At 37.0% G+C, this 15561-nt stretch overlaps 1 protein-coding gene across 6 annotated transcripts in view; it reads right to left on the bottom strand.

Annotated features, from left to right (window-relative positions):
- Positions 1-15561, bottom strand: part of DPY19L4 (dpy-19 like 4) — a 47565-nt gene that overhangs the window by 30568 nt on the left and 1436 nt on the right. For 3 of the 6 annotated variants that reach the window (XM_039526171.1, XM_039526177.1, XM_039526173.1), the window contains exons 2-10: positions 11939-12046; positions 10769-10893; positions 8998-9088; positions 8131-8252; positions 6481-6626; positions 3987-4110; positions 3098-3232; positions 1336-1467; positions 1144-1242 (exon numbers count right to left, since the gene is read on the bottom strand). In XM_039526171.1, the coding sequence (XP_039382105.1) occupies positions 1144-1242; positions 1336-1467; positions 3098-3232; positions 3987-4110; positions 6481-6626; positions 8131-8252; positions 8998-9088; positions 10769-10893; positions 11939-12046 (1082 nt within the window). Of the gene's footprint in view, positions 1-1143; positions 1243-1335; positions 1468-3097; positions 3233-3986; positions 4111-6480; positions 6627-8130; positions 8253-8997; positions 9089-10768; positions 10894-11938; positions 12069-15561 lie in introns of all 6 variants that reach the window. The other 3 variants (XM_039526175.1, XM_039526172.1, XM_039526176.1) reach the window with 3 other exon arrangements.

Raw genomic sequence — 15561 nt, 5'->3', positions numbered from 1 at the left:
TTCTACATTTCCAAAAATATATTGATTTCAATTACAATACAGAATACAAAGTGTACAGTGCTCACTTTATTTTATTATTTTTATTACAAATGTTTACACTGTAAAAAAAAAGATAAACAAAAGATACAGTATTTTTCCATTCAGATAACAGTGCCATACGAACACCTGTTCTCACTTCAGGTGACATTGTAAATAAAAAGCGGGCAGCAGTATCTCCTGTAAATGTAAACAAACTTGTTTGTCTTAGCAATTGGCTGAACAAGAAGAAGGACTGAGTGGATTTGCAGGCTCTAAAACAGTGGTGGACAACCTGCGGCTGGCAGGCGGTAATCCGCTGGCAGGCCATGAGACAGTTTGTTTACATTGACTGCCACAGGCATGGCCATCCACAACTCCCAGTGGCTGGGAACGGCGAACCGCGGCCACTGGGAGGTGCAGGCAGCTATGCCTTCAGCAGTCAATGTAATCAAACTGTCTTGCGGCCCGCCAGCAGATTATCCTGATGGGCCACATGCTGCCTGCGGGCTGCAGATTGACCACCACTGCTCTAAAGTTTTATATTGTTTTGTTTTTGAGTGCCACTACAGACAGACAGACAGACACGTAAGTTGCACTTTCATGCTAAAGAGATTTCACTACAGTATTTGTATGAGATGAAGTGAAAAATACTATTTATTTTGTTTATCTTTTTTACAGTGCAAATATTTGCAATAAAAATAATATAAAGTGAGCACTGTACACTTGATATTCTGTGTTGTAATTGAAATCAATACAGTTGAAAATGTAGAAAATCATCCACAAATATTTATAATAAATTTAAATTGGTATTCTATTATTGTTTAACAATGCGATTAAACTGCAATTAATCATGACTTTTTTTAATCTAGTTAATTTGTTTTGCATTAATCGTTTGAGTTAACTGTGAATAACTGACAGCCCTAATTTGTATATTTCCCCATAAAACAAAAGTGGCTAAAGATTTAATTCTTCCATTTTCCATTAACCTAGTCCAACAACAGCTTCACAGGATAAGCATTATTTGAAAAGGTTTTTTTGCTAAGATTACTTTTATAAAGACATAACTGCATCCCTCCCTATAGGACATCAACCAATTAAATATCTCTTTCTAAAGGTAAATCTTACCTTCAGTAAGAAATTCATTGTCACTGATATCGTAAATACCAAGTAAAAGTACATTATTTTTAGCATCCTTGAAATAAATGTGCCCTTTTTCATATTCATCTGCAAAAATAAATATTTAAAATGTGAATTATTTGGAGTTCAGCGTAAACAATAAAAACTACACACCGAATCAGAAAACGATATCCCAATTACCTGAAGGCATTTAGAGAGCATTAAAGCTGCTACAAGGCTTAGTAATGGAGATACTAATAAAGCTGGATTTTCAAACTGTAAGAGATATCCCAGGAACAGGGAGAACAGATAGATTTTGTACACTTCATGCACCTGTTGGGAAAAAAATAAAAATAAAACAAACCTATAGTTCATACCTTGCTTACAAAACAGTGGAACAACTACAAGTGACAGCAACTTGTGAATCCTTTTACTGCGCAATCCTAAGAATTCAGTATTTTAAAAGTGGTTCCACCTTTGTCTATTGCAAAAATTGCTTGTATAGTGTAAAATGTAAACAGTGTTGCCCTGCTAACCTGACGTTGAAGAAGACAGACTCTAGCTCAACACCCATCTTCCCATCCAGAGATATCAGAAAGTACAGTTCTACTCTGAAAGGTAGCTATGGTGGGGTTCCATGATTATCGCTCAGTGACTCCATAGCACATTTATAAAAGTGCATGACTAAAAGGCTATGTTTTACGAGATACTTTTCTTCTTCCACTTCACTTGCATATCACCTTACCATGTCACACTACTTAGAATGTTCACATGTAGGTACTGCAACTTGCTTACCATTACTTACCTCTGGGTAAACAGAATCCAGCAATTCTGATACTTACAATTCTTTATTTATATGCAAATATACAGTGAAAGAATTTACAATGTGCATTTTAAAATATTGTGGTTTCTTCAATAGACCAGCAATATGGTCCCATCAATTTGGGACTAAAGCACGTAAGAGTTGGTGTGCAGAACTTGTTTCCCACTGTGGGGGAATGGAAAGGAAGCTAATTTGTTGATTTTAAATTAAATTAAATTAAATAATTGGAAATATGCCTATCTCCTAGAACTGGAAGGGACCTTGAAAGGTCATCGAGTCCAGTCCCCTGCCTTCACTAGCAGGGCCACCACTGATTTTTGCCCCAGATCCCTAAGTGGCCCCCTCAAGGATTGAACTCAGAACCCTGGGTTTAGCAAGCCAATGTGCAAACCACTGAGCTATCCTTAAGTCACTCTGTACTTGGGGAGGGAGAGGTTGTTTACTTTTGTGAGTTTTTTTTGAAATCTGGAAGGCACATGTGTCATGCTGAGGGGTACAGTACAAGAACCTAAATAAAAGATTATTCATTTTTATATTCAATCATTTTTCAGAGTAGTTCCAAACTTTTAATATTTCCCCCTACTGAACCTCCTGTTTACATAAGTTATCCAGCCATAAAGGCTGCTTAACCAACTATAGGGGAGAATCATTCAGTGCAAAGTGAGTTTCCAGTAGTATGGACCCCGCAGACAGGCCCCTAGTCACCTCCCCTTCCTGCTGCCACACACAAAAGAAAAGGGGACATGACCAGAGCAAAGCAGATGTGCTTGTACACTAATTCATGGCTACAATCCAGACCTCACTTTTTTGGGGGGGGAGGAGGGAAGGGGGAAGTGTTACAGCCAGTGAGTCTTAGAGCAGTCCTCAGGCTCTTCTAAGCCTCAAATTGCTCTATACCAGAAGACCAGGCCCCATCAACCCCTGATCCCCAGAAGACAAGAGTGTAAAGATGAGCTTAGTCATGAGAATAAAGTGGCATTAGTGTTATGTGCACTTTAGCTGGACTCCAGGTTTGGCTCTAACTCACAAACAGAGATAATCTGTGCCCTTTGGAGTTTGTGGAAACAAAACACTGCAGTTACTGTAGTTGTTTAATTCAAGTTTCCAACAAACAATCAATAGTTTGAAGAGTCATAATACCTTATCTGTCTGCACAAGGGCAAAGCTGTCCAGCAGGAGGAGAGAGACAGCCTGGACAAACAGCAGATAGTGACTGTACTCCCACATCATCATGAAAGTATATGTTGAAGCACTCACCAAAAGGTAGCAAAACCTCTAGGGAAACACAGAAGAACATTAAACTTAATTATCATGTATTTCTGCCATAAGAAAAATTGGAAGATAATTAAAACAAAAATTAGTTCACTAGTAATGTAAATTATTTCTTTAAAGAATTAAAATACTAAACGAAGAGTTCATCATTTTCTCAGAAGGGAGTTTCATTTTCTTTGCACTGGATAGTGGGGGTGGGCATGGTAAGGGCTTTTAATATTACTGATAAGCACCTAGTTTTTAGTTAGCTGAATTCTTCTTTTCCCCAGTTTAGTCTTTATTCAGTGAGGAGAGAAGAGGTCATATTTGAAGCAGTCAAAATCAAATGAGACACGTCAGAAGAAATTACCAACCTAGACAAGGGACAGGAAGAGGTATCTACCACCATATTTCCGACTCCCTGAATAGTGAGGAAAGAACCAAATTCTCTATAACCTTATGCAGTCAAAAAACTCAAAAAACAACCCCCCACACAACTTTTGACAAATTTCAGAAGTGAGAGAGTTGGTGGCATTAATATAAGGTTGATTCCCATACTGTTCCCCTCAACCACCATGGTAACATTAGAGGACTGGGGAACATTCACTTTGCAGTGAAACTAAAGTACCAGGTATACTCCAGATGGCTGCTTTGCAAAAAACAAACAATTTTTTCTCTTCTTTTTCTGCCTTGAAAGACAATAAAGTAACAAAGGTGTAACTACTTTGGAGCACATTTCTACTAGTTGCATTTTGTTAAGAAAGTACTTGTGTTTTACCTCAGCAGAAAAATTTATGTTGTTTTTTAAATAGCCTGTAAGAGCTGCAACTTGACATGCAAAATATGGCAATGCCCAATTTTCCCTTAAAGGAATGGAGTAGTCGATTCTTGTTGTATCTGTCCTAAAACAAAGCATAGAAGAACAAAAGAGAACTATTAAGTTGTTTATGGAATAAAAATATTATGGGAAACCAATTCTGGTTATCATAGATATCTTATTAGCAAACCATTCCTGTTACTGGTGTTTTAATATACTGCACTGTTTACTAGAAACAAAAATTTATTTTACTATTGGTAAAAGTCATAAGATTAACATAGTCAAAATGGAGGGACTTAAAATCTTTATTCAGCTATAAGTATTCTACCACTTTATGCATACAAATAGTCAATAGGACTACTCAGATGACTAAGGTTTGTAGGTCAGGGTCCATAAGGGCTGCCTTTCACAGTAAGATGAAGTATGGGTTACGGCAGAGAGAATAGATTGTTTACAACTATTACGCAATATACTTTTTAGACAAGGACTTTCTCAGCTGCTTAAAACATATCTGCATGATGTCTCAGGAGTCATGTAACATTACCAAACAGCAATCCAGCACCTATTGATACTCTGCCTACTTCTGAGACTTTTACTGACAAAATGGAGACTACTGATTGATGGGGTGCAAAGACCAGAAAAACATTAGGATTTTCTTATAAATAGTGACTGAACAGCTTCCACACAACTTAAGTCGCAGGGTAACATTTTCAAAAATGCCTAAATAATGTGAGTGCCTAAGTCCCACTTAGGAACCTATATCCCACTGACTTTCAGTGAAACTGATGCATAAGTGCCTAAGTCACTTTTGAAAATTGGATTTAGGCTCCTAAATCGTTTAGGCACTTGAAAAAATTTACCCCCATCTAATTTTTGCTTCTCCAGATACCCTCACAGTGGTCCATTCAGAGCTCTGAATCCACTTTTGCTTTCAATTTCCAAACTTGTTTAATTTTGCTTGCTCATGGAAAAAATACAGATTATTCACCATTACCATTTCCTTTTCTACTTCATGTACTTCAGCCAGCCAGCAAATGAACAGCATTTTTATTTGCTGATCACAGCCTGAACAGTGATGACTTTATACCTTTCCTCAAAGAGAGTGCTCTTCAAAAGTTTCAATTTAAATTCATCAGGACCCCGTTTATCTGATCTAATTAAAACCAGGTCCAGATTGGATAATAAAAAATTCGGATAATCTGGAGAATGGGAAAGTGTGTGGCTGGAGTGCCATCTAGTGGCCACAGAAGAGATTGGACCTGTGTGTGCTGGTGGTTTGGTACGGAGAGCTGGATAACGGAGAGTTAGATAAACAAGGTTCTACTGTACATCATTAGTACTTTGCACTTCCATAGGTCTTTCCTTCCAAGAATCTCAAAGTGCTTTACAGCCAATAATAAATCACAGATGCATAGTAAATCAGTGACAAAATTAGGAGTTAAACTCAATCGTTTATTCTCAGAACCAGTTCATGTCATTAAACACTTCAACATACTTTATAGGGGTTCATAACAGGGAGCTTTCAGGTAAGTGACACATTAAACAACAAATTTGGATAACAAGATATTCTAGATAAGTGAGATTCTACTTTGCTACAGAAAGCAGATTCAGAAAGCCAAGAACAACAAAGAATCCTGTGGCACCTTATAGACTAACAGACGTTTTGCAGCATAAGCTTTCGTGGGTGAATACCCACTTTTTCGTCTTGCATCCGAAGAAGTGGGTATTCACCCACGAAAGCTCATGCTGCAAAACGTCTGTTAGTCTATAAGGTGCCACAGGATTCTTTGTTGCTTTTACAGATCCAGACTAACACGGCTACCCCTCTGATACCAGAAAGCCAAGAGGCTTTGAAGACACATGCACAGGGCATGAAGTTCAAGGCAAGAGAACCACAACCAAAACAATGAAGAGCTGGCCAGAGCATGAGATTTCCATTTCATAGCAACTGTCAAGGTTTTGAAATTTGTTTTCCTTCCACACTGGAACAAAACCAAAACCTTTTAAATGTTTTTGCCAAATGAAATTTTGTTGAAACATCTGCTCTCTCTCACTCTGTGACCAGGGAATCCATCTTGAACTTCAAAAACCTTCCCATCAAACAGGGCCGGCTCCAGGGGTTTTGCCGCCCCAAGCAGCCAAACAAAAAAAAAAAAAGCTACGATTGCGAACTGCGGCAATTCAGCGGGAGGTCCTTCGCTCCAAGCAGGAGCGAGGGACCCTCCGCCGAATTACCGCTGAATACTTGAAAGTGCCGCCCCGCTCGATAAGCTGGTGCCTGGAGCCGGCCCTGCCATCAAAAACTTTGAAACTGATATATCTCCATAAAACGTTTCAGCTTCAATTAAATAACATTTTAAAAAAATGTTTCAACAAAAATGTTCTGACCAACTCTACAAATATTTTTAAAATGCCTTACTGACAAACTAGATTACATAATAGGTGTTTTTCTTACCTGTTAATAATGAACCATGCTACGGTCAGCATTCCTGCCAACCAAGTCCCACTCATAACCCAACTGGTTACAAACAATGCAGCCATATAAATTCCCTGCAATCCAAAAACTATACCAATGTAGAAATACACTGGCTCGATAACCTCCTGAAATTACAAATAAAAGTAAAGACACATAGCAGCAACTGAGCTGAAATTGTAAATTATGACTATATACTGCTAACAGGATGCTAGATACTTTACAGACAGATAAGATATGTTCCCTATCATAAGGAGCATATGTTTTAAGTATAGAACTTAAAAATGCTCCAGGATAAAGAGACAGAGACAGAGACAGAGACAGAGACAGAGAGAGAGAGAGAGAGAGAGAGAGAGTGTGTGTGTGTGTGTGTACACACACACAAAACAGAGTGAATTAACATCAGAGTTTAGCACACATCTTGGTGCTATGATCTGGGGTTTGTATTAATAGTGAGGATTTCACATTGATCAGGTTTGATAACACCTTACTGCAGTGAGATTTTAAGTATATAGGCCTCTTGAAGGGAAAGAGTTTAAAGGAGAAACTTTGATAAAGTGAAAGCATGGCAGATGAGGTTACAGATGGACTTGTCTAAGTGTAAATATTTTGCCACTTACCTATAACTGATTAACCTCTCCCCATGGCCCCCCCCCCCAAAAAAAAGCATAGAGGGAGGCCAGGTCTACACTACAAAGTTTTGTCAACATAGTTATTTTGGTCAGGGATATGAAAAAAACCCACAGCCCCTAGCCAACATAGCTATGCCAGCAAAACCTCAGTGCAGATGCAGTAATGTTGAAAGAAGAGCGCTTCTGTCCACAAAATATTCAGGGAGGGGTGATGTTACTATGCCAACAGAAAAACACCTTCTGCTGGCACAAGCTGTGTCTACACTAGGGGGCTTGTCTGGTATAGCTATACTGGCAGAGCATTTGTACTGTTGACCAGGCTGCGGTTATACCAATATAAAAGTGCTTATACCAGTATACTTTGTTCCAGTTTGCGAACCAAAATAAGCTACATTGGTATAAGGCACTCCTAAACCGTATAGCTGCATCTACATTAGATGTTTTTTTTCCATTCAGTAACACCCCCCCACCCCAACCAACAGTTATGATGATAAAACTTTCAAGTGTAGACCTGCTCAAAATAGAAGCTGGCTAGACTGTGCAGGGCCTTCTAGCTTTTATTGCAGAAAATTTAAATCAGTATGGTAGATTTACATTTCAAAGTCCTTTCCGAAACATTATTTAATCCTTCCTTTGTGAAGTAAGCCTGACTAACTAAATTGTGATTTGCCCAAGGTCACGTGGGATGTGTCTACAATAAACTTCTGCAGACATACAAATTGACTCTCAGTTAACTCAAGGGATTAACATATGTAAAGGCTAGCGTGGACATTCCCCACACTTTTGAAACAGGCTACAAATGTAAAGAACAAACAGCACTAAGTAAAGAAGTCTAGCATAGACAAGCCCAGAGAGCCTGTCAGAGACTGGATTAGAGCTCAGGAGACCCTGGATCCCAGTGTTATATTCAGACCACATCCTTTCAACACACATAGCAAACAAAACTTCATACTCATATTATACTGTAAAAATAAAAGCAAAGCAGAAGAGATACACATACTTCGCTACCAGATGCTTGATATAAAACACTGGCAATCAACTCTGGATACAATGTCATTTGCTGCACTGCATTTATAGTCCTCAGCGATACAGTTTTATTGTTGTGTGTCAGCTCATAAACACCTAAAGGCAGAAAAGATTTTTTCTAAAATCAGTTATCCTGCTTGTAGGAACAACAACAGTAATAGTTGTGTAAAAGCAGGGTGGCAGTAGATCAGACTATTAAGACTACTGACTGATACACCCACACATAATTTAAAAGGAAGAAGAAAGCACTGTGCTAATTGCAACCTCACCTTGATTATTTTGAGGAAGTCGGCATTAAGTTATTTCCATTTATAAACATCCGTTGAGCTAGCCTTTAAATTTAGAGTCCAAGTTCACTGCCTAAAGCTTAAATAGTCTATTCTAGTATACATCAGGATTTTTTAAACTGTTCACTTGATGCAATGTATCCCTTCCCAAACAATGGAATTTGGTGTATACTTTCTTAATCACATTTTGAGGTTAACATGAAAATCAGAAAGGGAAAAACCACTGAGAAATTAAAGAGCATCTACATCTTTAAAAAAGCAGCATGTATATTTATAAATAAACAAACATGCATGCATAAATTCCAGACGATTGTTTAAAGTTACAGAATGAAGAACATGCTCAACAAGTATGCTCCTCCAACAACACCACTACTAAAACAAGACTCTTCACTGCACATGCATTTCCCTTTGGGAAGAGGATGAGAAAACAAACAACACACGATACATGTGTTGTCATGTTGCTTAATGTACTACTGGAAGGAACTCAGATATTCTGGTGATAAGTATGATATAAAAACCTATATAGACGTGACTAGAATAAACATTTGTCATACCTCTTTCAAAGGAAGGAGCCTTTAGCAGTTCTTTATAAAATGAGTAATATATGGCACTGTCACTCTGAAATGTAATCTCTCGTTCAAGTTCCTAGAAGAAAATAAAATAATTAAATATACATTTACCCCCTATAATTTCTTCTTCTAAAAGCCCACATATTTTCAGATAGGCTAGTTTTGTAATATAGCATATGGATATGAATCCATATCTTCAAAATATTAATCTTCACTGAACCTCTGTCATATATGTATTGTTACCTATAATGTACAGATCCCGAAACTGACACTGAGAATCAAAGCGACTTGCCCAAAACCACATGGTAAATCAGTCAGACTAAGTTTGGCCAGGCTCTGTCATTCCCAGTGTCACGCCCACTGTTGCTGCTTTGGTGACATGGGCCTGGTTTTAGAATGTTCATATTCACATATTATTTTGAAATGCTGCCAAATATTTTCTGAGCAATGCAAGTGACACAAGAGAAATGGTGATTTTCAGTTTGGATCTCAGCAAAACCTGAACAGAATTTCACAGGATAAAGAAAAGGCTTTCCTCATGCAAAATTTTAGAGAATTGCTCCGAATAACATAGGCATTAAAGTATCTTAAAAAGAGGTCACAAGAATCTTATAATAAAAAAGCCCTAAGCAACCTAAATATAGAGGTCGCTACCAGCTGTCCGTACAATGTTTTGCAGGGACACCTTAAAAATCAACATGATGGGTTTTGAAATATTTGTAGGTCTAGTACATCTAGAACAGATCTTATATAGTACAGCACCTTTTGCCAACATAACGCAGGTAAAACACATCATATGGGTGTAGTACACCTCTTAAAACTTCTAGATTATTTTGGCCATAAAGAGTGTTTTCTCAACAAGACAAGAAGTATAAAACCTAGTGAGTGTATTGATGTTGTCAAAACAAGAACACCAGATGGAAACCAGCAAAGCTTGTTTAGATGATTATATACTAATATATATATATATATATATATATATATATATATATATATATATATATATATATTATATAAAATATATATATTATATATATAAGGTATAACGGCTCTTCTCATCAGTATAGTGCTTTGCAAATATTGACTACTAATGAATCCAAAATCCCTGTAAAAAAAGCATTATCTCCATTTTACATATGGGAAAAACAGGAACACATGAATAATATGCTCAAGACACAGGGCGAGTTGGGGTCAGATCTGGAATTAGAACCCAAGAAGTTTCTAATGTCTAGCAGCAGATAAGACACGTCCCTTCTCAGAGAGTTTGCAACTTAAATGAGCGAGGATACAGCATCCACCAGAATGGGATGAGGGAAGAACAGACATACATTGTATCCACCATTATGCAGTTACTCAGTTTAGGCATATGTAGATGTGGGTGGCTCCATTTTAGGATTTTTTTTTTTTATAGTGCATACAATATTATGTAGGCATTGCTGCAGAAGTCAGTTTTCAGGAGTGATATGAATGAGCTGAGGGTGGAGGCTTCTCCAAGAAACTGTAGAAGGGTGTTCAAACTATAAAGAACAGGACAGAAAATGGCATGAAGACATATGTTAGAGGAGATGAGGGAAATTAAGATTGGCATTATTGGCAGAAAGGATACAAAGGAGAGACCTTGTCACAAATGTAAGCAAAGACTACATGATTTAGGGATTTGAAAGCAGGAACCAGAAGTTTGAACCTGACATCCTGATTAATGGGAAGAATTAAAAACACAATATAACATTATTTCAGAACTATCCTACTTTTTTACCTGCCTGCTGGAAAACCAGAATTTCCGTTCATGGTATGTTGAGAGGTACACAGCATACATCATCCCACTAGTGACAGCTGCGACACAGCCAAAGAAAAGCTTTGCAAAACGTTGAAATAAGACATCTGTAAAAGAATATTAAAAAGCAAAAATACTCCAGAGAAATACAGCACTTTTGTTAATGTGCCAACTTTTTTTTTTTTTAAGTTCACTATGACTAGTTTACTTACAATTCAACAAGGCCCTTAAAATTAACCTAATATTTCATCGCAGACACATGAAGAAACCATATAGCAGAGTTGCATTCCTTGAAAGGGGGTTTTATCCCTCAGTCTGCACTACTGCTGAATGGGGATTTCATATATAAATACCTACACATCATGCTGAAAATTTACTCCCATATTAACTGTCATGATTTCTGAAACAATCTAGTGAAGGAAATACATCCTAGAGAAAACAACACTAAACTCTGGATTTTATTACACACACCGTAATAGATGTATACAGGCAACAGATGGTAACAATTCATTAGCTCTCAAGAAAATTGCCACCAATACTTTAACATTACTGTTTCCTTTTTCTTCTTCATGAGTGATAGGGCAGGGCTACTTTGGAATTTACCGATTTATTTAATTCAATCAGCACCCATTTAAACTCTATCTCCCTCTATTTTGTATTCAGAATGTTTAAGTTAAACTTATTGAACTGCCCATACATAAAACAACAACAGCTTTTAGTTGTTCTATTTCTTAAAAAAACTAGAACTATTTTAGTTCCTCTATTCCTGCTGCAGAACTATCAATTCAACCATCCTAACTTATAAGCTACTAGAAAATTCCAGACTCCATTAAAGGATGTAAGTGTGTACAAATACGCACATGTAAATTGAATGGAGTGTTTTGTTTTTAAACAGGCAAAAAAGTGCAACTTTAAGCAGAGATGCATTTGCACATTGCAAAAAACTGAAACAATCAAACACTATAATTTTACTTCATGATATACAAACTTGCACCATAAGTAGACTGTAGAGCACGTGTATTTTTTTAATAATCCAAAGAATCTCATTCAAAATAATTATTCTATAATTATTGTACTAGAAACATAATTCCATACAATGTACATAATTTAAGAACAATAAAAAATGAGACATTAACAGAAAATGCTGCTTACATTTTGGCGATTTTCCCAGGTTTGGGTTTTCTTTTTCTCTCTCATCTGGAGCCATTTTGTCAGTTTCTGTGCAATTTTGCTTCTTTCTTTGTCGCAGGTCTGCTGCCCCTTAAAATATTCCCAGAAGTTACTGCAATATATAGTATCATTTCTAAGAAATCTACACAGCAGTTATTGTTACTGACGCAACCTCACACTGACTATATTCAATAAAAGTCCCATTAAACAAAAATGTGTTAAATCAATTTTCTACCTTTATACTGAATATATAACTAACATACAAGAGGGTAATACATATGGATTCCATCATGAGATCCTTTTGAGAATTCATTAAAGTTTGCTTTGGGGATTGTGATATCACTAGAACCCGCGCTGAAAGTTTATTTTATTTTATAGTTACTTTAGCATATAATGGAGAAAGCAGGTTGTCTAAATTAATGAATATAGACATGATTCTGTCCTCACACTGCTTTTACATTGGCGTAACTTCATTGACTTGTGATTTACATTAGTGTGAGTTAGATCAGCATCAGGCCCACATTGCTTTTTAAAAGAACTGCCTGTTACTGCTACTTTTATATAGTTAAGATTTTAAAAGATAAAGATGAATAGTGATGACATTTTTAACTTCCAAGTCTACTCAAATTAAATTAATGCAGGCTAATTTAACCAAGAATTCATATAGTTTAAAAAGTCAGTCATTTAATGAGGGCACATAGTAAGATTATAGGCCTGTTTCTGCTCTCATTATTATTTTCCGTAGAGTCCATAATGTTTTCCAAAAATAAAGTCTAAGCCCCCACCCTGATTTTTCAATCTAAAGGGCAAACAGGCTAATTCATAGATACTAAGACAACAAGGGAACATTTTTATTAATCTAGTCTGACCTACTGCATAAAACAGGCCATAGAATTTCATCCAGTAACTGGGGGCTCAATTAGAGCATCTCTTCTAAAAAAACCATCCAATCTTAATTTAAATACATCAGTCTTCACTTCCTATGGTAAACCTTTCCAATTGTTAATTATTTTCACTGTTAAAAAATTGCACTTATTTACAGTTTAAGTTTGTCTAACGTCAATTTCCAGTCATTAGACTTAGAAGTACGGGAAAAGGATAGAACATACAAATAGACGGTTCAAATTGGTGTCTGGTTTATTAGGAAATACGTTTTAACACAATGATGTTTTAAAATATATTTTCAGTAAAATATATAATTATCCCTAACCACACACAATCTATCTATAATCTGACAGTCTTTTTTGTACTCAATGCAAAGTTTCCATCTACTTCAATGGGAGCAGGTTTGGGAATATGATTGACAAAAGAAATCTCTATGCGCAATTTTATTGATGGATGGGAATATATAAAAAAAAAAAAAATATCAACAGAGTTAGTTGTTTCCCTTGAAAGAGAAGAAAAAAAAAAAAAAAAGTAATGTTAAAACTTAAAAACTCAGAACAGATACATAATTTATGTTTCTACAATATGAAAAAGTAAAATCTACATGGTTGGGTGAGCAATAAGTGTTTATTGATATTTTGTGTGCATTTTAGAAGGAAATCTTAGATGCCTTACTCTGCCATACTAGCTATTACCAAAGCAATGTAGTACCACTGCAACTAGTGCCTACATATATATATTTTTGGCAAACAACCTAAATTTTAATGATAACAGATGCTTGCAGCAAACTCTGAATTTATCAGTAATCACAGAAAAATCCCAAAAGAAAAAATGTAAAACCTCCAATTCTGATATAAATACAGATCAGTCAACACAATGATCTGGACATTGGTTTTTTGGATTGCTCAGCAGCTACCAAAATCAGTAAACAAAATATACACGTATGCTATGTCTGTTTGATTTGCAGTTGCCTTAAACAAGAAAAAAAAATGTTGTTTCCGCTTCTGTAAGTCCTTTTAATTAGGTAAAATAAAAGACAAGCAAGGTGACAACTAAAAATAAGTCCAGGATTTTGATTTTATGACACAGTCTCTAGTTCAGTGATTCTCAAACTTTTGTACTTGTGACCCCTTTCACATACCAAGCCTCTAAGTGTGACCCCCCCTTATAAATTAAAAATAATTTTTTAATATATTTAACACCATTATAAATGCTAGAGGCAAAGCGGGGTTTGGGGTGGAGACTGACAGCTCACGACCCCCTACATAATAACCTCACGACCTCCTGAGGGGTCCTAATCCCCAGTTTGAGAACCCCTGCTCTAGTTCCTTCACCTCCAGCAACTTCTCATCTTAAATGACCACTTCATAGTGTTCCAAGGTTCCCAGTACAATTGTCTTCAACTTTTAGTTAAAAGACCTCCGCTGTTCAACTTACTTTCTGCACAGCCATATCAAGAAGGCTTCAATTTAATTGTTTATAAAATGATGTTGAGTTAAATTCATTTATAGCTCAGAATTATTTGATTATTTTACATGTGCAGTGTTGAGATTACAGATTTGACAACTGTATAAAGATGTTACTTCTGGATATTCAGCACCATATACCAAAACAATGCGTTTTTGGATACTTTCATGCAACAGTGATGACCAGCAGACAGTAATCATCAAGATTTTCTGGTTTATCCTAAAAACTATGAAATTATATGTGATTAGATCTCTGAGTTGGCCCCTTGTGCTCACTTGGAGAGCCACTGATTTTACAGGTTCACCCATCCAGGTCAGTTGCAGCATTGGGATGATGAAGTGTTTCGGTAGGAGCTAAAACAACTTACAAGGGGACAATGTCAACTTAACTCATGTTATGAAACTGACTAGATTTCAACAGTAGTTTCAGGAGCCAGCACAACCCTTAAAACTCCCTGCCAACTTCTGTGATTTTACAAGATTTTTCTGGTTCCTTTATTTTGCGGGGGTGAGAAGGGTTATACCTACATAAGCAACAAGGGAAAACTGTGCACAGAGTGATTTCAAAACAGAAAATAAATTGAAAAAAAAAATCTTTTTCTCTCTAGTCTTTCAAATACAGTAATACTTTAACTACAGTAGTAAATTTATTTGGTTTTAAAATGGCGGCATCCCGACAAGAATAGTCCCATGTTTCTAACATAAAACTCATCCCAATTTATGAACATCTAGATATGGTATCATTGTTCTCTGGCTCCGGAAGTGCCACAGTTTTTTTCATAAAATCAGTACAGTAACTCCTCACTTAAAGTTGTCCCGGTTAACATTGTTTCGTTGCTGATCAATTAGGGAACATCCTCGTTTAAAGTTGTGCAATACTCCCTTCTAACATTGTTTGGCAGCCGCCTGCTTTGTTCACTGCTTGCAGGAAGAGCAGCCTGTTGCAGCTAGCTGGTGAGGGCTTGTAATCAGGGTGGACCGGCAGCCGCATCAGCTCCCCGCTTCCCTAAGTTCCCTGTGCTGCAGCCACCCAGCAGGCTATCGCTGGCAGTTCAGCTGTCCCACCCCACACTGCCATGTGCTGCTCCTGCCCTCTGACATGGAGCTGCTCCGAGACTCCTGCTTGCTGTGCAGTAGAGGAAAGGGGGTGCTAATATCAGGGTGTCCCCCTCCCCCCTGCTCCTGAACCCCACTTACTCCTTCTCCATATAGAGCACGGAGGGAACACCAACGGAGAGAGACAGAGAGAGCTTG

Source organism: Mauremys reevesii, linkage group 2, assembly GCF_016161935.1.
Source record: "Mauremys reevesii isolate NIE-2019 linkage group 2, ASM1616193v1, whole genome shotgun sequence".
Taxonomy (NCBI): domain Eukaryota; kingdom Metazoa; phylum Chordata; order Testudines; family Geoemydidae; genus Mauremys; species Mauremys reevesii.
The sequence above is the reverse complement of the archived record's forward strand: the minus strand, read 5'-3'. Positions and strand labels throughout refer to the sequence as shown.